This window comes from Bufo gargarizans, chromosome 10 (assembly GCF_014858855.1).
Source record: "Bufo gargarizans isolate SCDJY-AF-19 chromosome 10, ASM1485885v1, whole genome shotgun sequence".
NCBI lineage: Eukaryota > Metazoa > Chordata > Amphibia > Anura > Bufonidae > Bufo > Bufo gargarizans.
In genome coordinates, this window is record NC_058089.1 from 89,093,010 (window position 1) to 89,115,637 (window position 22,628).

The following is a 22,628-nucleotide window of genomic DNA, read 5'->3' on the forward strand; positions in this document are numbered from 1 at the left end:
CAGAGTTGAGTTTGCCTGCCAGTTTAATGCTAAAGCCTGCTGGAACCAAGACAAAGCTTGAAACTGTTTGGAGAAACGTTTATTCAAGTAAAGCTGTCATAGAACTTCATCTCAAGGTCTGGACTCAAGTTATTTATTTAAATCCCTCAATTATTCTCCCTATTTATTGCTTCGGAGCAAAGCCTGGGGTCCAGCCGTATCCAGGTAGGAGCACCGTGACACACATAAAGAGACATTTAGGCCGCACCACACCACTCTGCATTTCCTATACCTCAGACGCGACATAGAGGGCCCTGGGGCACGGCCGCCTGTTGAAAATGATGTAGATTTGCTAGTGGCGTTTCTAGGGTCTTAAAGATTTGCGGCCCATACCCCCCCAGCTCCAGTGCTAAAGGCATATTTGGACAGGGAATACAGCGCCCCATACCTATTACATCCAGTGATGTCTCCTCTGATGTAGACGTTCCCTTTCCTCATCTTCTTCATTCGGCTCAGACGTTTGCCACACGGACATCTTAGTCTAGTTTTACACTAGCGGCAGTGGACTCCGGCAGGCTGTTCTAGCGGGTGAACAGCCTGTCGGATCCGTCCTGCCGCTAGTTCATGTGTGCCCCCGGACTGCCGCTCCGTCCCCATTGACTATAATGGGGGCGGAGTTCTGGTGGCAGCATGGCAACGCACGTCGAGAGGCGGCCGGACTAAAAGTACGACATGCAGTCCAGGGGCACACGTGAACTAGCGTCAGGACGAATCCGACAGGCTGTTCATCCGCTGGAACAGCCTGCCGGAGTCCACTGCCGCTAGTGTGAAAGTACCCTTAGATTCCTCACTTTCCTATCTTCCTCCTCCTCCTGGTGTCCCAACAGTATTATCCTGCTGCTACCACCAGTACTGTGCCCGCTGTACTCCCCAACGCCCCCAAATACTATACTTTAAAAAATAGTGCCATACAGATAGTCCGCCCCATACTAATAGGGCTCCCAAAAGTCCCACCAATAGTAATAATTCTGTGCCCTCATTAGTGATAGTGCCCCCTATAGTGATAATTACCCTTCAGAGTGTCTCTTTAAAATGCCCCCTCTGGTACCCTTAGTAGATTTACTGCCCCCTATAGTGCCCACAATAATTATAGGGGACCCCTGTAGTAACCACAGTAGGTATAATGCCCCATATAGTACCCCCAGTGTGTGCCCCCTTCTAGTACCCCCAGTAGGTATAATGCCTTCAGAACTGATAGCACCCCCTGTATTGTCCATAGTACTCATAGAGCCCCCTTGTAGTCATAGTGCCCCCCACCTCTGCAGCATGCTCCCCTTCTTTTGGTCTGAGGCCTGATATCTCTGACCTGAGAATGGTGATAGTTGGATAGTCTGCGACCACAACACTGGAGGCGCTGGGACACCCCGACCCTAGGAATTGCAAAAAGTCCACAGCAGAAATGCAGGTCCTATAGATCTAAAATCTGCACATGTGACACTGTGAAAATCTGCCAGGGGTGGACAAAGTCCTACAAACACCAGCCCCTGCTGTCATCACTGGAGTCATGAATGGGTGTCACTATCAAGGGGACATTGTAGTTGTCACTGTTATGGGGGCATTAGGCTGGCAGTGCGGTAACGGCATAGGTCTGAACAGTTTCCCTGGCGCTACAGGTCGGTGCGGTTCACCTGCGACAGGGGTGAGGACACAGCCCCGCCCACCACGTGCTCCTAGCTGCAGTCCCAGGCTCCGCCCACTGAGCGCGTCCCCGGTTGCCAGGTAACAGGCGGTACACTCTCCGGAGCTGCCTGCACGGTGGAGCCATGGAGCCTGGCGGGGTGACGGTGCTGCCGCGGGCCAGGTACCGGCTGCATGTGTGTGAACGGCTGTGGCGGGTCCGGTCCCGCCTCTGGGGTCACCTGGGTCTGTGTGGAGGGGGCGCGACATTGGGGCTGCCCTGTATTCAGATGCTTACTGTCTTTATATATTACTAATTGTATCATATGTTTTATTATTGTTTATCAGTTTTTACTATTTTATTACTATTTTTATACGTTTACTATTCTTCTGTGCATCATGTGGCACTTGTGTTTCCCCTCATGGGACTGCTGCCATCACCCCAGATCTATAGTGACAAGGTTGTGCGGCCCCTAGGCCAAATATTGGAGCCCCCCCCCCCCCCATATTATAATATGTAGGAGACATGTACATGTGCAAGGCCCTCTGCACTGAAGACTATGGGAGCCGTAGAAACAGCTGCGCCATAAACTCCCTTAGGCCTCGTTCACATTACCATTTTTCACAGGCGTGCTGTCCGCGGATATCACACGTACCCATTTATTTTATTGTGTCTGTTCACATGTCAGTATTTTTGTACTGACCATAGGTCAGTGAAAAAATCACGGAGACGTGCACTACTTTGGTCCATGACGCCGGCCAAACACGTGTTGCATCCATTTTGTGTCCGTTTTTTCACTCTCCACAGAATAAAAATACGTTCATGTGCATGAGGCCTAAAGGGGATGTCCCATTACAACTTATCCCCCTGTCTATAGAGGATGTGTCTGATTGGCAGTCGTCTGACCTCTGGGGCCCCTGCCGATCATGAGAATGGGGGCCCTGTGTTCCCCTGTTTGTAGTATGCGGGGTGCCATTTCATTCAGTCCTTTGGGCCCGGAGATAGGCGAGCATATCTATTCATGGATGCAGCGGCAAAGTCCCAACAGTCAGACCACCGCTAAAAATCATTGGTCTTTACTAAAAATGTTCAACCATTTCTGACAAACAGGGGTTAAAAATCAGTCTCACTTTTTGTTTCTTTGAATTCTGTCATCTGTCATGATGGCTCATGTGTATCTCTTATCTCTGATCTCCTGACCTCATAAACATTCATTATAGCTCAATGCTTATCAAACTGATAAGAATATGGCTTAGGCTACTTTCACACCTGCGTTCGGAGCGGATCCGTCTGGTATCTGCACAGACAGATCCGCTCCTATAATGCAGACGATGGGATCCGTTCAGAACGTATCCGTCTGCATTATATTTCAGAAAAAACTCTAAGTGTGAAAGTTGCTCAGACGGATCCGTTCAGACTTTACATTGAAAGTCAATGGGGGACGGATCCGTTTGAAAATTGAGCCACAGTGTGTCAACGTCAAACGGATCCGTCCCCATTGACTTCCATTGTAACTCTGGACGGATCCATTTGCCTCCGCACGGCCAGGCGGACACCCGAACGCTGCAAGCAGCGTTCGGGTGTCCGCCTGCTGAGCGGAGCGGAGGCCAAACGGTGCCAGACTGATGCATTCTGAGCGGATCCGCATCCACTCAGAAATTATTGGGGCAGTACGGATGCGTTCGAACGCAAGTGTGAAAGTAGCCTTAAAGGGTTATTCCCATCTTGGACATTGGGGCAATATTGGTAGGATGTGCCCCCAATGTCTGATAGGTGCGGGTCCCACCTCTTGGACCGGAACTTGTACTTAGAACGGAGCTCGGAAAGTGCCAAAGGGCGCACCGCGCATGCGGGGCCGCCCTCCTATTCATTCATATGGGGCCGCTGAGGTGGTTGCGCAAGCGTGGTGTGCTCCCATTAATTTATATGGGGCTTCCGAAAATAGCAGAGCGCGTCAGCGCTCAGCAGTTTTCGGCAGGCCAGTAGGAACGCTTGGTGGTGGTCTGACAAAGCACTGCTGGCTACCGCTTTGCCGGCTTAGTTTTCGTCTGCATTTACATAATAGGTGCGGGTCTCACCTCTGGGACCCACAACTATCAGACAATGGGGGCATATTTTAGCGATATGCCCCCATTGTCTGAGATGGGAATAAGGCTACATTCACATCACCGATAAGGATATCTGGTAGACTGTTCCGGTTGGGATTCCATTATAGTCAATGGGGAATCGGTGGTTTGCGGCTATGCCAGATTCAGTAACTCCAGTGGTCTGCTCCTCTGCCGGAACAAGCTACCAAATTACCATAGTGGAGATGTGAACCTACTAGGGATGAGCGAATCGACTTCGGATGCTTCATCAGAAGTCGATTTGCATAAAACTTTGTTATAATACTGTACAGAGCGAGCGCTTCGTAAAGTATTAGAATGTATTGGCTACGATGAGCCGAAGTTATTACTTCGCAAAGTCTCGCGAAACTTTGTGTAATAACTTTGAAAAATTATTTCTACTGTAAAAAACCTTTGTATCGAACTCAGGTTCGATTCCATGGTAACACTTGGAACCAAACCCGAGTTCGATACAAAGGTTTTTTACAAATTAATTTCCGAAGTTATTACACGAAGTCTCGCGAGACTTCGCGAAGTAATAACTTCGGCTCATCGGAGCCAATACATTCTAGTACTGTACAGCTCATCGGAGCCAATACATTCTAATACTGTATGGAGCGCTCGCTTCGTACAGTATTAAAACTACGTTTTTTGCGAATTGACTTCAGTTGAAGCATCCAAAGTGCCTAGAACCTACTCTAAATCACCACCAAGCTGCTGTATAACCGCATTCTAGGCTTGCACCATTTGGACTGTAGTCATGCCTTTCTTCCCGAGAGAGCTGGCACCAGATTCCAGGCACGTCAATCAGTGCCACCTTCGGCCAGATGACTAGTCAGGTGTCGGGAGCTGTAATGGTGGCCGCAGCGGTTGTCACTCAGCTTTTCTATAGACAGGTGTCCATCCAAGGTTTTTGTCTTGAGGATTAACTGATGGAATCCTGGGATGTTGCCTGATGTTACATTTAACATATGTGGTGGGAGCTTTTCCGGTGCCTATGGAAGACACGCAGGGGGAAAGCGGTGTGAAAGGATCCTAAGCTACCACCAGTTGAATGCTTAGTATTCCAAAGCTTCATTGCCAGTCAGCGTATCGCCTGACCTGAGGCTCTTGTTAGGTGCCAAGCTGCCATTGTGATCGTGTCATGGGGCGGCGATGGGTGGAAGGAGCCCTCCCTTTATCAGACTCCTTAGATTTCTCAGTCAGTATTGACAGCAGCAACTAAAGGGCTAAAGCCGACCTCGGCCATTCACCACCGTTGATTACAGCCCATGCAATCCTCCAGATGTGAGAGTACGTCATGTAGCCTCCGGCAAGGCAATCCATGGTGTGTATATATATATGTCATGGATCTCCAAGGGGATTTATTAATTATGATGAATTTTTTTCGTAAATTTTTATAGGCGTCAGAGCTCCCTTTATTCTAAAACGCTACAAATTCTCTGCATATGCAAAGCAGTAACGAAGACCTGGCCCTCAGCTCGGTCCCCCATGAGGCTGACATAGGACAGATTTCTAGGAAGCCAATTGACCTGTAATTAAAGAGGACCTCTCACCTCTCCCGACATGTCTGTTTTAGTAACTACTTGTATTCCCCCTGTAATAACGATTTTGGAGCATCTATTCACATAATTTTATGTGACATTTCTCTATTATTTCTAGTAGGAATACATGAATGATTTACAATAAAGGTCCATCGGGTTGGCACCAGCTTAGGGGGGGGGGGGGGTCCCTGAGAAGTCTGACAGTGTCCAATCACTGCTGCCAGTGTCAGACTGTGCTCACCCCCCAAAACTGGTAACACCCATGAGCTCCATGGTAACCGATCGGAGCTCCAGGAGGAGGAGGGGAGAGGGGATCCTGTGGCCACTGCCACCAATGATTAATACTGGGGGGGAGGGCTTGGGTGGGGGGGGGGGGCGCACTGCGCACCAATGTTTTTAATGTGAGGGTGGGGGGCGCAATGCGCCACCAATGATTAATACTAGGGGGCTTGGGGGGGGGGGTGCACTGCGCTACCAATGATGATAAATCTCTCATTTATTCAAATTGAACAGGAGGCGGGAGCTGGGTGCTGAATCACATAGCCGGCTCCCGACCTCTATGAGCGGTAGCTGCGATCCGCGGCACCTGAGGGGTTAACTACCGCAGATCGCAGCTACAGCTCATAGAGGTCGGGAGCCGGCTATGTGATTCTGCAGCTCCCGCCTCCTGTTCAATTTGAATGAATGAGAGATTTCTCTTCATTGGTGGCGCAGTGGCCACAGCCCCTCCCCTTCTCTTGTCCTCCCTCCTCTTATTGGCGGCAGCAGCAGCACAGGGGGAGGGAGACACTGCTTCCTTCTCCCCTGTGCTGCTAAGGGGAACACGGAGAGCGCTGAGAGCAGCGAGATCCTTGTTCCCCATAAGCTATCGGAATATCGGCAAAATAGATGCCGATACCGATCAAAATCCTGAATATCGGTAAAACCGATAATAGGTCGATCCCTAGTCAAGACAGGTGTTGGGTCCTCTTTAAATAAATGATCTCATACTAGCTACCACTAGAGGGAGCTCACTGGTTCACATGTAGTAGTATTGTGCCGTGCTGCCAACATGTGTACAAGGAGTTGGGGTGTCATATACAGTATCTCACAAAAGTGAGTACACCGCTCACATTTTTGTAAATATTTTATTCTACCTTTTCATGGGACAACACTTGAAGATCTGACACTCTGATACAATGTAAAGTAGTCAGTGTACAGGCTTGTATAACAGTTTTAAGTTCCCTCAAAATAACTCCATAAATGTCTAAATAGCGTGAACAAAAGTAAGTACACCCCTAAGTGAAAATGACCAAATTGTGCCCAAAGTGCCAATATTTTGTGTGGTCACCATTATTTTCCAGCACTGGGCATGGAGTTCACTAGAGCTTCACAGGTTGCCACTGGAATCCTCTTACATCACGGAGCTGGTGGATGTTAGAGACCTTGCGCTCCTCCACCTTCCGTTTGAGGAGGCCCCACAGATGCTCAGTAGGGTTTAGGTCTGGAGACATTCTTGGTCAGTCCAGCACCTTTACCCTTAGTTTTTTTTTTTAGCAAGGCAGTGGTCGTCCTGGAGGTGTTTGGGGTTATCATGTTGGAATACTGCCCTGTGGACCAGTTTCCGAAGGGAGGGAATGATGCTCTGCTTCAGTATGTCACAGTACATGTTGGCATTATGGTTCCCTCAATGAACTGTAGCTCCTCACAGCCGGCAGCACTCATACAGCCCCAAACCATGACACTTCCACCACCATGCTTGACTGTAGACAAGACACACTTGTCCTTGTACTCCTCACATGATTGCCGCCACACACACTTGACACCATCTGAACCAAATAAGTTTATAATGGTCTCATCAGACCACAGGACATGGTTCTGGTAATCCATGTCCTTAGGCTGCTTGTCTTCAGCAGACTGTTTACGGGTTTTCTTGTGCATCATCTTCAGAAGAGGCCTCCTTCTGGGACGACAGCCAGGCAGACCAATTGGATGCAGTGTGCTGCGTCTGGTCTGAGCACAGACAGGCGGACCCCCCACCACCGCTTTAACCTCTGCAGCAATGCTGGCCGCACTCATACGTCTATTTTGAAAAGACAACCTCTGGATATGACACTGAGCACGTGCACTCAACTTCTTTGGCCTTTTCTGATTGTAACCTGTCTTGTTAAACCGCTGTACGGTCTTGGACACCATCAGTTTTAGGGTGTTGGCAATCTTCTCATAGCCTACCAGTGATGGCTAACCTCCGGCGCTCCAGCTGTGGTGAAATTACGACTCTCAGCATGCTCCATTCATTTCTATGGGGTTCTGAGAACAGCCAAGCAAGTGCACATCTTGGGAGTCGTAGTTTCACCACAGCTGGAGTGCCGGAGGTTAGCCATCACAGGCCTAGGCCATCTTTATGTAGAGAAACCATCTTTTTTTTTTTCAGATCCTCAGAGAGTTCTTTACCCTGAGGAGCCATGTTGAACTTCCAGTGACCAGTAAGAGAGAATGTGAGAGACATAACTCCAAATTTGACACACCTTGTCCCCATTCACACCTGAGACCTTGCAGTCACACATCACCGGGAAGGGAAAATGGCTAAATGGGCACAATTTGGCCATTTTCACTTAGGGGTGTACTCACTTTTCTTGCCCTCTGTTTAGACATCAGTGGCTGTGTGTTGAGTAGTTATTTTGAGGGCACACCATGTATACACTGTCATACAAGCCGTACACTGACTACTGTACATTGTATCACAGGGTCAGATCTTCAAGTCTTGTCAAATTAAAAGATAGAATAAAATATTTACAAAAATGTGAGGGGTGTATTTAGTTTTCTGAGATACTGTATATTGATTGTTCACACATCGGTGGTGACAGTGGAAATATCACAGAGACGTGCACTACGTTAGTCCATGATGCAGACCAAACACGCCCATTAAAGTCTAAAGCCTTATTCAGACGTCCGTGGAACACGGTCCGTGAGATACCGGACTGGCGTTGCAGGAGCGCACGGCGTCATTGGTAGCTATGACGCCGCGCGCATTGTGCCGCCGCCACAGTATAGTAATACACTTGTATGATCTATACGAGTGTATTACTGTACAGCAGCGACGGCACGAAGCACACAGCGTCATGGCAACTAATGACGCCGTGCGGTATCTCACGGACCGTGTTCCACGGATGTCTGCATGAGGTTTAAGGGTCCGTGAAAAAATATTTGGACAACTCGGATGGCTTATGTGTTCTGTCAGTGGTTTTCACGGACCACTGGTAGGAGATGCTCTGGATATTGATTGTCAGATGAGCAGTGTCCGTGGTATATGGATGACACACGGAGGGCAAAAAACGGACACACAGACCAACCACGGATTCTTCATGGATAAAACGCAAAAGCTACGTGTTTCATCCATGCTGTAACTCCATTGAAGTCAAAGGGTCCGCAAAAAAAAATTAAAAAAATAAAATGGATGCAACAGGGATCTCACACGGACGTCTTTCATATTTTGCAGATCTGCGTTTTTCGGACCGCAAAATACATATAGTCATGTGCATGAGGCGTAAGCTAGCACTCCTGCACACCACCGTATCCCTTTTTCGGTCTGCAAATCACGGATCCGCGAAATACGGATGCAGCCCTTGTGCATCCCGCACGTTTGGCAGGCCTCATTGTAGAAATGCCTGTTGTCCGCAAAAAGGGCAAGAATAGGACATGTTCTATAATTTGCTGCGCGGATGCGTATGACATCTGTGTGCCTCATAGAAATGAATGAGTCTACATTCGAACTGCAAAAAATGCGCAGGAAGCCTCATTCTCAAGATCCGTAGGGGTCCCAGAGGTCGGACCCTCACTGATGACACTGATACCATCGCTTTAGGGATTAACCCTTTCATTAGTAAATGATGCACGGACGATTAGACCGTTATCCTCATTACCGTCACTCTCGCATCCTTGCGCTTAGGTTATAAATTAGCGACGCTGAAGGACGAAGGACATTTTACTACAATAAACGTTATTTTCAGTTTCACTGAAAACGTGTACTGCGTTGGGAGGACTTAAGCCTGGCCTATTCTTTGTAGATATAATCTTGAATAATCCGTCAGTGACCTACAATCCATCTGTCAGTGGAAAGGAGACATTGGGGGGGGGGGGGGGGGGGGGGACGGATTTCTACATTTCAACTTCCTAATGTAGGGGGAAAAATAACAGCGAAATCAGTGTAAGTAATGGCCGAGTGAGAGGAAGGACTGTGCGGAGGGAACCGGCGACCTACTGCCGAGATATAACATGGGGGTATTATATTGTAATGTGCCAGCCAAACAGCAACTCTAGAAGGATTAACCCTGTCATAACTGGGGGTGCAGAAGCAATATTTTGGAAGGCAGCATTTGAAAGTTTTTTTAATCCTTTCATGATGCAGCCATTTATTTTATTTTTTTCTCTCCATTGCTCTACCATATTCTGACACCCCTATGTTTTTTATATTTCCATCTATGTAGATGTACGGGGTGATCTGTAGTTTGAATTGATACCATTTTGGGTTAGTTTGATCACTTTTATTATGACTTTTTGGGGGGAAAATAAAGCAACAAAAAAATGGCAATTCAGTTTGATTTTTTTTTGATTTTTTTGTTACGCTGTTCTCCATACGAGAGAAATACTTTTCTTTTTTAAAGGGGTTATCCCGTGATTAATGTCAAAACTGAAACTCAGACATCATACAGTACATGACCATCTCTTTCTAACAAAGCTAGAACCAGCCCTGTACCTCACATGGATCCAGAGATCTCCACATTCATTACTCTAAGGCCCCTTTCACACGGGCGAGATTTCCGCGCGGATGCGATGCGTGAGGTGAACGCATTGCACCCGCACTGAATACCGACCCATTCATTTCTATGGGGCTGTTCACATGAGCGGTGATTTTCACGCATCACTTGTGCGTTGAGTGAAAATCGCATCATGCTCTATATTCTGCATTTTTCACGTAACGCAGGCCCCATAGAAGTGAATAGGGTTGTGTGAAAAGGAACATTCGATCTCCATTTACCAATATATCGTATTGGGCATATTTCAAGACATTGCTAATATTGTTGCTACTGTTTGTCTTCGGAACTATTTCGCAATGGAATTTATGAACACCATCCACTTTAGTTGATGCGAGTCTAATAGACTGTGATATCGACCTTCCATTTATACAGTGCACCTACATTAGTCCTTTTTATGCTGATTCTTTGATTGATCACTGCTTCAGGGTATAACCACTAGTTGTACATCTTAGGTTGTATATATGCCACTATTCTATTAATTGTTATTGATTTATATATTTATATTTTATTTATTGCGCCATTGTACTATATATTTTAATATGTGTAAATACATTTCCGTATGGTTCAGATATCCTGAGAGCGCCCAGTTCCTTTTAGATATACTCAGTTTCTATTTCGGAGTGGACAGGGTGAGTCCGCTTTACTGAGTGCACCTCTACTGGTTATTAGTTACGCCTGTGCGCCACATTAACTACTTGTAATTGATTTTTGATATGTCATAGCAGCATATCAAAGGTTTTGATCGGTGGGGGTCTGAGTGCTGAGTGGCCCCTTAAGGCTTCATTCACACAGTCAGTGTTTGGTCAGTGATTTCCATTAGTGATTGTGAGCCAAAACCAGGATTGGAGCCTCCATAGACATAAGGTAGAAGGGAAAGATCTGCACCTGTTCTGTGTTTTGGACCCGCACTTGGTTTTGGCTCAAAATCACTGATGAAAATCACTGACCAAACACTGACTGTGCGAATAAGGCCTAACTATGGCACCTGGGAGTCTTCACAAGGCCTCAGTGTCACGCTCGTGTGTGGGAGGAAAACACCAAACCGAGCATAGGAGGGAAAGGGGATACCGGAATAAGGCCTGGAAACTAGGGAAGAAAGATGGACACCCCCTAGAGAAAACCCTAACTGACAGACTACCAGTATGAACAGGCCCCAAAGGTAGGCAAGTTCATACACCAGATACTTAGAATCCTATCTCACCCTATAGAACCCTGGAACTAATATCAGGACTGAGTCTACCTGTTCCTCCAAAGGGAAGGACGAACAGGAGTCTCCCTCAAGCCTAATGAGAAACACCAGGGAAAGGCAACACACACATGTGTATATATATCTTCAAGGAAAAATCAACGCAGCACTCTTCTTGTAAAAAAAAAAAACGCAGTGTCTTTATTCACACGTGACACAAAAATAGGCAACGTTTCAATCCCCTTCCGGGATCCTTCTCAAGCCAAGTGCCAATCCTTCTCAAGCCAAGTGCCAATTGGCTTGAAAAGGATCCCGGAAGGGGATTGAAACGTTGCCTATTTTTGTGTCACATGTGTGAATAAAGACACTGCGTTGATTTTTTCCTTGAATATACAAGCCTATGGTCAAAGGCGAGACGCTTGCACCTGATAACCTCTAAAGTGAGTGCTGCCGGATTTCATATGATATATAAACAAAATACAAAAGAGAAAGGAAACACTTATCTTCAGTGAAGCTTTGGTAGCACCAGGAACTCAGCCGAGAACCAAACACAAGCTAACCACAAGTCCAACAGAAGCTATAAACCGCATAGCTTAGTGGGAGAAACAAAAATAAATAGAGAAGGTAAAATGACCACAATAGCCACACCTGGGCAAAGAAGGCAAGCACCAGAAACAACACATTCCCGTCATTTGATCCAAAAGAAAAACACGTCCGATCAAACCACGTGTTGCCAGTCTCACAGATCTCCGGCCACCTGTCGCTGGAATGTCCGTATGTCTCGGTACATCCGTGACACTCAGGCTGCTATAATAACTGAAGATCTCCAGAGATCTTGTCGTGGGAGGGATGAGCTCAGTCACTGGGAACAGTACATTCCTAGTAAATGACTGCTCAAATGCCATGGATACAATTGACCATGACATCTGAGGAGTTAAAAGTCTGTGATCGGAATTGTCTCCAATCGCGGACTCTACGAGTAGGTGTCTGCTGTGTAAGACAGCAGGCACCCGGCGGCTATGACATGTGCCCAGCGCCTGAGCGGGCATCATCTTTCATGACCCAACATCTGACACATGTACAGCAGATGTTGGGAAGAGGTTAAACATACTTGCAAACATAATTTTCTTGCAGGATTTTTATATCATTTTATTTTGGTCATAAACTGGGCGGGGGGAATTACAAAAAAAGAAAAAGTTGTTTCGGTCAGTATTATTTACCCCAATAATCAATCTTCCACCTCTCCCATACATTGTAATGCAAATGTGTACGAACGCGCTGTAAAATGCCCTACGCCCCAAGAAGTACAGGAGCTTCTTTTGGGCGTATTGTCGCTCGTATTGTGGCAGTTTTTCATTGGATGCCTCTGTGGTTAATCACACAAACGTTTCCAAAAACGCCCCAAAATACGCCTCAAAAACGCCCAATAAAAACGCCTGTAAAAAGCGCTTATCGGATACGCTCAGGTGTGAACCTAGCCTTAACACCACCACCACCAAAGGCTCGTCTGGTGAAAGCAATGGCTGATGCATAGCGCTCTCCTTGACGTCTCCAACATCATTGGTGGCCATCATTTCTGCTCAGCGTGAATTGACTTTTATCAGTGAACAGCACTGAGGCCTACTGGTCTCTGGTCCGGCGTAGATGCTCCCTGGTCATCAACAGGTTGAAACCTGTAGGTTTCAACCTGTTGATGACACTCTGACGCTCTAAGCTCAGTGGCCAGTTCCGTCTGAGAACATCCTGCTTGAAGCCTCGCAATAACAAGGTGCTGTTGATAAATTGTTAGGTGTCATCTTGGTCTCATGATGTCAAAATGCGAACAGCATGATGAGGAGGACTGTTTAAATACCAATTCTAATTGAACCAGGAAATGTATTCATCTGTTGTGAACTTTGGGTTAAGCTCCTTGTTAGAGAACAGCAAGTTGTGCAAAAAGTACTGAAACATTGAACAGTTGGACACGTGCATTCAAAATTTGGAGAAGGTTACATTAAGTTCACCTGTAAAGATTAGAGTGCATTTTGGGTCATCCTGAAATTTCACCCACAAGCCAAATATCCCTAACATTTTGTGAGTAGCATATATCTCCCTCTCTTTTTTTTGGAGAGAGGCTGAAATCACACATGTAGTTTTGATGCAGTTTTTTATGCATTTTTAGCCAATCACAGCAGTGGATACAAAAGAGAGATCTGGCGTTGCCTCAAAAACTGCACTAAAAGCTACACGTGAACACCACACCAAGAATGGACAATAAACCAGGCCACACTGAGTGCAGTCGCTGCCTCTCATTGAAAACAGCCGGAAGCAGTTTTAGCACGGCTGCCAGCACCCCTAAATTCTGCCAGCCAAAATTCCTGTGTGAACGGGATCTAAAGGTGCATTCTTTTGTGCCTTTTTGGTGCAGTTTATTATGCAGTTTTTATAGTCTAGGAGTGAATTTAAAATAGTAAAATCTTTCCTCGAGGCTGGAAACACCCATGTAGTTTTTTAGCTAAATCCAGAAGTGGATACAAAGGGAATGAGAGATATACAGTAAAGGAAGGACTTCTACTCCTCCTTCCTGCTGAAACCATTTCTGGCCTTAGATCAAAGACTGGATTTGTGTTTAGCCATATATTTCCCATCCCCTTACCATCCACTCCTGACATTGGCTTTTTAAATGCCTTCGCGAGTCCTCTCCTCAGTTGTACCAGGCTGTCACTCAGGTCATGTTTATTGGACCTTTTTGTATTTTATACTTTTTTGTATGTTTATCTATGTCGGTTTTTTTTCATATGTACTGTGTCCTGGAATTAATGTCGCCTTGATCTGTGAACTTGATTTGATCCATACCGGGCCCACCTCTACCTCCTAGCTTGGGGAACGATTTGATTGTGCTATATGCAAGTTTACCTATTCATATATTTATTCATTCTTTCATTTTTCAAAGATTGCAGTTTCCTGCGATTCCCACATTAAGAAGTGATCAAGGAGGAGAAATATCTGATGTATATTATGTTGTCCAACCCAAGATTAACACAGTAAGTATCTTAAAGGGGTTGTCTGGCTGAGATGCAAATCTCCCCTGTGTTAAAATAACCTCCGACACTGGTGTTTACAGGCTGCAGTAGTGACATACCTGTAAGCGGCTACCGCTGCAGCCAGTCTTCCTGGGCCAAGGTCTGAGCCAGTTATTGGAAGCTAACATCAGTACAACTGTTTGTTCCCTTTAATTGCCCTGTGTAGGGCTACGACTAGACGGCGACATGTGTCAAGTGACATTTTGTATAATATATGTCAATGGTGTTACGGTGCGAAACACGACATGCTGCGACGCGACAGTCGCATAAAATCCAACTCTGCCGGATTTTGTGTCACATGTGATGCGCTACTTTTAGGGTAGGGCTTCATGTTGGCACTAGTCGCGGGCAGGATCACAGGGGCATCACCGTGTAAGGTGATCCCATAGAAATGAATGGGGTCGAAGCGAGGGTCTCATTTGTGGCAGGACTGCAAGCCCTGAATCGCAGCAGTGTTGGATTTTTTGCGATTCAGCAGTTGCAGTCACGGCACATGTGCAACTCGCACTGCAAACCCATTCATTTCTATGGGACCACCTCTATACCACAATGTACCTGGGATCCTGGAGGTGACAGCTGTTGCGCTACCAGTGTCGCTATGTAGCCTTACTCCATTGACTTCAATGTAAGTCGTATATATATATACACCAGTGTGTTCTCACAGCCAAATCCCAGGCCTAAAATAGTTGTGACAACCAGTTACAGACAAGTCACACAAGTTTTCCGCAACTTGCTGTCGCCGTGTAGTCCCAACCTTAAAGGGGTATTCCCATCACAGACAATGGGGGCATATCGCTTGGATATGTTCCCATTGTCTGATAGGTGCACCTACGCCAAGAACGGAGCGGGGAGAATGGTGGCTGGAGGACCGTGGGTTTTCCCATGGTCCGGCCACCGCCAAGCTCTTTCCACATACAAGTGAATGGGAGCGCACCTATCAAACAATGGAGGCATATCCTAGCGATATGCCCCCATTGTCTGATGGGAATAACCCTTTAAGCTACCTTGGATCATTTGACATATGAGCAAAGACTTTATTGTGGGATGATTGTAGCTTCCATGTAGCACATTGACCTTTGTAAACAGGGATGTGCTACCGACCTGTTACATGTGCACTGGGCAGCTGAAGGCATCTGTGTGGGTCCCATGTTCATATGTGCCCACATTGCTGAGAACAATAAAGTTTTAATATATGCAAATGAGGCTCTAGAAGCAACGGGGGCGTTGATGTTACACCTAGAGGCTCAGATCTCTCTGTAACTTCTGTGCCCTCTCCATTTTGATTGACAAGGGCGTGACATGATGATGTTTACACTGCCCTGACCCTGTCAATCAAAGTGCAGAGGGAGCGGCAGTTGCAAAGAGAGCAGAGCCTCTAGGAGTAACGGTAACGCCCCCGTTGCTCCTAGAGCTTTATTTGCATATATTAAAACATACTTTTTCTCAGCAATGCGGGCACATATGAACATGGGACCCACACAGATGCCTTCAGCTGCCAAGCGGACATGTAACAGGTCAGCCAGTGTCATAGGGACAGATCTGCTGACAGAGGCCTTTATTTAATATGTCCCTATAACATACAGTATATGAACAAAATCATCCGGACATGTACGCAGGAGAAAAGTTATTTAAAAGTACAGGTGCGCTTTAAAGCACTGCACATTCAGCATAAACTTTTTTTTTTTTGTAGTAATACTCTTATAATGAAATTTATGATTTGGTTTTAAATGGACTTTCTTATAGAGTCTTGTAAGTTCAGCAATTGGTAATCTTTCTACCTGGCCGGCATATGGAGCAGGACAGACCATCACCCAAAAGCACAAACCATGTGCAGAGTCAGATCTGCGTTGTACCAGGTTAGTAGAATAGCTCGTCCATATTATGCCCCCTCTGGTTGTTCTGATGGAGCATTAGGCCGGGTTTCCAGAGGACGCATACATTTGAAGGTAATGTTAACCTGCCAATTTGTACGCCCATTAGCGTCCGGACTCCAGCTACCTCATGATAACCCAGCCTTAGGGTATTCCAGGGCTTAAAGGGGTTATCCCATCTTAGACAATGGGGGCACATCGCTAGGATATGCCCCCATTGTCTGATAGGTGCGGGTCCCACCTCTGGGACCTGCACCTACAAGGAGAACAGAGCCGGGAGAGTTGTGGCTGAAGGACCCCGGGTTTCCCGGGGTCCGTCCACCACCAGGCGCAGCTCCGCGCCTCTCCCATTGAAGTGGATGCAAGCGCACTACGCATGCGCAGCCACCACTCCTATTCATTTCTATGGGGCTGGCTCGGCTATTTTCGGCGGCTCCGAAGAAATGAATGAAGGGCGGCTGCGCATGCGCAGTGCGCCCTCCTCAAGTTTCTCCGCTCTGTTCTCCTTGTAGGTACGGGTCCCAGAGGTGGGACCCGCACCTATCAGACAATGGGGGCATATCCTAGCGATATGCCCCTATTGTCTGAGATGGGATAACCCCTTTAAAGAAAATAAAAATGTTTTATTCTCTGACCTGTTACAAAGGTACATGATGTAAACTATAGTGAAGTTTAATCTCCCTTCTGATCCTCAGCTGTGTCATGTGACCAACACCAACGTTCTCCAACTGACACAGGACAGGAAGTTAATTACTTCTCTATTGATTCCTATGAGACTGACATTAAGGCTCCAATACATAGAGAGAGGCGAGTGTGTTCAGTGTAGGGCCCCATCTGTATGAGTTTACCTTATGTGTCAGGTGGGCTCCTCATACGGCTTGATAAAATTGTGTACTAAGGACCTCACATTAATGCTTATATTCAATGCTTGCTTATATCGCTCACAGTCATGCGGCTTCTTTTGTGTTTGCTTTTCATTGCAGTCACAGCAGATTTGCACCTGCCCATTTATTTCACTTTGTTAGGAAGTGCTGACTTAAGTTTTTTCAGCCGCAGTCCGAGGCGCAGCCATCTGTACAGATGAATGGCTGTGTCTCTGTAAACAATGACTGAATGTTCTGTGGTCCTTTGCTGCAGCTCCCAGGTTGGACACCCACCACATTGATGGCCTTTTCTAACGGGAGACATCAGTGTTTATATGGTCACTGTACTTTCAGACAGCTTTGCATAAATGAATACTACAGGCGAATATAAGAAACTTCGTAATATATCTTATCAGAGAAAAATGCTTATTCTATAGTTATCAGCTAGGTGTTTTCTCTCCTCTCCTTTTCTAAACTTCTAATATATGCAAATGAGCCTCTAGGAGCAACAGGGGAGTTGCCGTTACACTTAGAGGCTCTGCTCTCTCTGCAACTGCCGCGCCCTCTGCACTTTGATTGAAAGGACCAGGCAGTGAAAATGTCATCATGCCTGGCCCTGTCAATCAGAGTGGAGAGGGTGTGCCAGTTGCAGAGAAAACGGAGCCTCTAGGTGTAATGGTAACGCCCCCGTTGCTCCTAGAAGCTCATTTGCATCTATTAAAACATCATTTTTCTCACAATCCGGACACATATGAACATGGGACCAACACAGATGCCTTCAGCTGCCAAGCGCACATGTAACAGGTCAACCGTACATAATTCGGATTATTCTTATGTCCCATGTAACAGGTCAGGCAAAGAAAACGCCAGCACTGTGTCCAAGCCACGATATCTGGAAAAACTTGAGTCCTATTTGAGAAGAGAACTACAATCTCTGGATTCAGCCAAAGTAATCTCTCAAGAACTAAGGTTACAGGTCAGTTACACATCAGGTTACAGAGTCAGTGCGGTTGTCATTGACATTGCTGGTTAAACCCTTCGGCTGGTTTCACACGGGCGTTGCGGAAAAATGTGCGGGTGCGTTGCGGAAACACCCGCGATTTTTCCGCGCGAGTGCAAAACATTGTAATGCGTTTTGCACTCGCGTGAGAAAAATCGTGCATGTTTGGTACCCAAACCCGAACTTCTTCACAGAAGTTCGGGCTTGGGATTGATGTTCTGAAGATTGTATTATTTTCCCTTATAACATGGTTATAAGGGAAAATAATAGCATTCTGAATACAGAATGCTTAGTATAATAGTGCTGGAAGGGTTAAAAAAATAAAAACGTTAACTCACCTTATCCCCATGATCGTGTAGATCCCGGTCTGTTCTTTAGCTGTGGGCTGAATGACCTTTGGTGATGTCAGATCACATGCTCCAATCACATGGTCCATCACCATGGTGATGGAGCATGTGATCTGACATCACCACAGGTCCTTTAGCCACAGCTAAAGAACAGACCGACCGGGAACTAGGCGATCATGGGGATAAGGTGAGTTAACTTTTTTTTTTTTTTTTTAACCCTTCCAGCACTATTATACTAAGCATTCTGTAGTCAGAATGCTATTAATTTCCCTTATAACCATGTTATAAGGTAAAATAATACAGTGAATAGACTGTCACCTAGAACCCATGCGTGGAAATCGCACCGCATCCGCACTTGCTTGCGGATGCTTGCGATTTTCACGCAACCCTATTCATTTCTATGGGGCCTGCGTTACGTGAAAAACGCTGAATATAGAACATGCTGCGATTTTCACGCAACGCATAAGTGATGCGTGAAAATCACTGCTCATGTGAACAGCCCCATAGAAATGAATGGGTCAGGATTCAGTGCGGGTGCAATGCGTTCAACTCACGCATCGCACCCGCGCGGAAATCTCGCCCGTGTGAAAGGGGCCTTAGGGCTCATTTATATGGACTGATGCACATGTACCTTTCATTCCTGATCTTTGCCCGCTCTTGTGAGCTTCATTTACATGCAGAACCTATCCCCTGTGTATAGGGAAAGAATGATCGTTAGTGCGATCATTCATTCTCATACAGATTCATTGTTAGCAGCACATCCCTATTTACTCAGAGCCATGTGCTGCTGACAAACAAGGGCAAGCGATCAGGTCACCCGGCATACGACGGTTTTGCCTGTTTGTCGGGTGCTCAGTGGCACATCCACATGGACCAGTTATCAGAAACTACCGGAACTTTTATAGGATAATTGGTCCATGCAAAAAGGCTTTTTGACTGTGATCTATGGTTTTTAGGCTAGGGCTACACGAAAACATGTATTGCGTGACATTTTGTCTCACATATTTTTTTAATGCTAGTCTATGCTGTCACAATGCGACATGCTTCAACTGCGATATGACAGTCGCAAAAGAATCCACCCAAGATGTCCTTTCTTGGGGCAGAATCAGAGCTGAATCTCCCATTCTAATGAATAAGAAGTAGAAAAAAACTGCTCCCTAGTAAGGCTACATGCACACGACCGTTGTGTGTTTTGCGGTCCGCAAATTGCGGATCCGCAAAACACGGATGGCGTCTGTGTGCGCTCCACAATTTGCGGAATGGCACGGACAGCCATTGATATAACTGCCTATTCTTGTCTGCAAAACGGACAATAATAGGACAGGTTCTATTTTTTTTGCGGGGCCACGGAACGGAGCAACGGATGCGGACAGCACACTGAGTGCTGTCCGCATCTTTTGCGGCCCCATTGTAGTGAATGGGTCCGCATCCGAGCCGCCAAAACTGTGGCTCGGATGCAGGCCAAAACAACGGCTGTGTGCATGAGGCCTAAGTCTGTGGGTTTTTGGTGCAGATCTGGACCTTCATTGCAGACTGCTGGCAATTCATTCATAGTATCTAGGAGGAATAATATAGGAATGGCACAACATAGTCATAAGAACAGATGCCCCAGAATTGTTATTACATGGGGGGTGCAGGTAGTTACTAAACCAGACATGTCAGGAGCAGTGAGAGGTCCTCTTTAACTCTCTGTATTGTAAATACACCTGGACGCAGTCCTACAGATTTGACTTTTCAATGCCATATGTGCCCTCTGTGAAGGTCCGTAGATGCGGCATGGACAAGAAATCGTCTCACCCCTTCTGTTTCTCCTTAGCCTTACAGAGATGTCTTTGATTATTTTATGGAGGATTTTAAGACCTACAAACCGTTGCTCTGTGCCATTAAAAATGAGTATGAAGTCACTCTTGGTGAGTATAATCATTCCAAACTAAATTTTTATTTAAAATTCTACATTTTTATTTAAAAGCTATTTAAAGACTTAAACACACCCAAAAAACACGATTCCCTTCTGTTGAGAGGCCCTTGTCTATTTTAGTCCAGAATTAAAATATATTTTCTGTGAGATTATCTTATTTTTTCTTGCAGAAATCGTTTAATATTTAGAAAAGAGTCCCAGAAGAAGGCAGCGATGTGATTAGGTAGCCAAACCCCATTTTCAGGGTTCTCTGACAATCCATCACTTAAAGGGGTATTCCGATAGGTAAACGTTTTTTCCTATCCACAGGATAGGGGATAACTATCAGATCGATGGGATCCTACCACTAGGACCCCCACCGATCACGAGAACGGAGGCCCTGTACCCCCTGATGCTCCCCTAATGACTGAAGCAGCCGGTTGCACATGTGACGGACGCTCACTTCATTTTTATGGGATTTCCGGAGATTGACGAGTACAGGGCTCCACTATCTCTGGAACTCCCATAGAAAGGACCCCCACCAATTTGATAGTTATCCCCTATCCTGTTCGGGTGTAGCTCTATTGCCTGAAGTTGGTGCCAGAACTACTGTACAAACCTTCCTCAACTGTATAGTGGACAGAGCTCATCGCTGCTGCCATTGACTTTAATGGGAACATTACTGTAGTAACGAGCAGGGTTACCAGCAGTCCAGAAATTTCTGGACAGTCCATAAAGATAGGTGACTTTTTTTTCCTGTATCCATAAAAAAAAAAATGATGCATCCGTGATTTTTTTTTGAGGCTGGTGGTTCTTGACTAGATTATTTTAGTGGTAATTATCATCATTTGACAGCTCACAGTGATGGTTTTTATCAGGATGTTGAGCTGTAGACATGGATTACTTATTACCTTTATTAGTGTTGAGCGAATCCTAGTCAATTCGTTCAAAACTTTGTTCTGATGCTGTACAGAGATCCGTCTCCGTACAGCATTAAAATGTATGGGCTCGGGTGAGGTGAAATTTGCGCGAGACTTCGGTGTTTAACTTTGGACTTCGATTTTAAAACTTGAAAACAATTTTAAAACTTGGATCCAAAGTCGGCGTTGGTGCTGGCTGGTACCTCGGTACTGAAGCCGACTTCTGAACCAATTTTAAAAATCGAAGTCCAAAGTCATTTAATGAAGTCCTGTAAGACTTCGGTGATAACGAATTTCCCTCGTCGGATCTTGGATCCGAAGCTCGATTCGCTCAACACTAATCTTTATTATTAATTTAGATTTTCCCAATTTGTCCATAAAAATGTGGTTGGCTGTCTGTGATTTTAGGATCAGTTGTCCAGAAAAAGAAAAATTCTGGTTGGTAACCCTGGTAATGAGCTACACAGTTGATGGAGCTGTGTAGTTCCAGCGTCAGCTGCCGGCACCAGAGCTACAACTGATCGGTGGGGTTGCAGGTTGTTGGACCCTGCTGATCAGCTAGTGATGGCCTATCCTGATGATAGACCATCACTTAATAAAAGCTGGGCAACCCCTTTAAAGAGGACCTCTCACCTCTCCTGACATGCCTGTTTTAATAACCTCATCCATTCCCCATGTAAGAACAATTCTGGAGCATCTGTTCTTATGTCTGTATGTTGTGCCGTTCCTTTATTATTTATACTAGAAGTTACAAATTAAATGCTAGCAGTCTGCAGTAAGGGTACAGAGGGGAGGTAACCAGTTGGGGGAGTGTACGCTATTAAAACAGGCATGTCAGGAGCGGTGACAGGGCCTCTTTAAAGTCTATGTCAGGGATGCTCAACCTGCGGCCATCCAACTGTTGCAAAACTACAATTCCCAGCATGCCCTAATAGCTGTAGGCTGTCTAGGCACACTGGGAGTTGTAGTTTGGCAACAGCTGGAGGGCCGCAGGTTGGGTATCCCTGGTCTATGGCATTGATGGAAACTGTCTAGCTACATAAATGCAGCCCTTAGCACTTGAATGGGAGCTGACCTGCGGTAACCCAGTACAGGCACCACCCTTAGGCCCCTTTCACACGGGCGAGATTTCCGCGCGGGTGCGATGCGTGAGGTGAACGCATTGCACCCGCACTGAATCCGGACCCATTTATTTCTATGGGGCTGTGCACATGAGCGGTGATTTTCACGCATCACTTGTGCGTTGTGTGAAAATCGCAGCATGCTCCTCTTTGTGCATTTTTCACGTAACGCACTATGGTGATGGATCATGTGACAGACCATGTGATGAGCGTAGTGACGTCATCAAAGGTCCTATTCCTCACAAAAGAAGACAGAAGA

The 22,628-nt window shown here is 46.1% G+C and overlaps 1 protein-coding gene across 1 annotated transcript in view; it reads left to right on the forward strand.

The window, feature by feature from the left end:
• The first annotated feature begins 1,789 nt into the window (after nucleotides 1–1,789).
• The window catches only part of TSNAXIP1 (translin associated factor X interacting protein 1), a 59,861-nt gene continuing 39,022 nt past the window's right edge, over nucleotides 1,790–22,628 (forward strand). Inside the window, exons 1-5 of the mRNA XM_044270634.1 lie at nucleotides 1,790–1,840; nucleotides 14,221–14,311; nucleotides 16,094–16,206; nucleotides 17,934–18,060; nucleotides 20,248–20,341. Of these exons, the coding sequence (XP_044126569.1) occupies nucleotides 1,803–1,840; nucleotides 14,221–14,311; nucleotides 16,094–16,206; nucleotides 17,934–18,060; nucleotides 20,248–20,341 (463 nt within the window). The 5' untranslated portion in view covers nucleotides 1,790–1,802. The remainder of the gene's footprint in view (nucleotides 1,841–14,220; nucleotides 14,312–16,093; nucleotides 16,207–17,933; nucleotides 18,061–20,247; nucleotides 20,342–22,628) is intronic.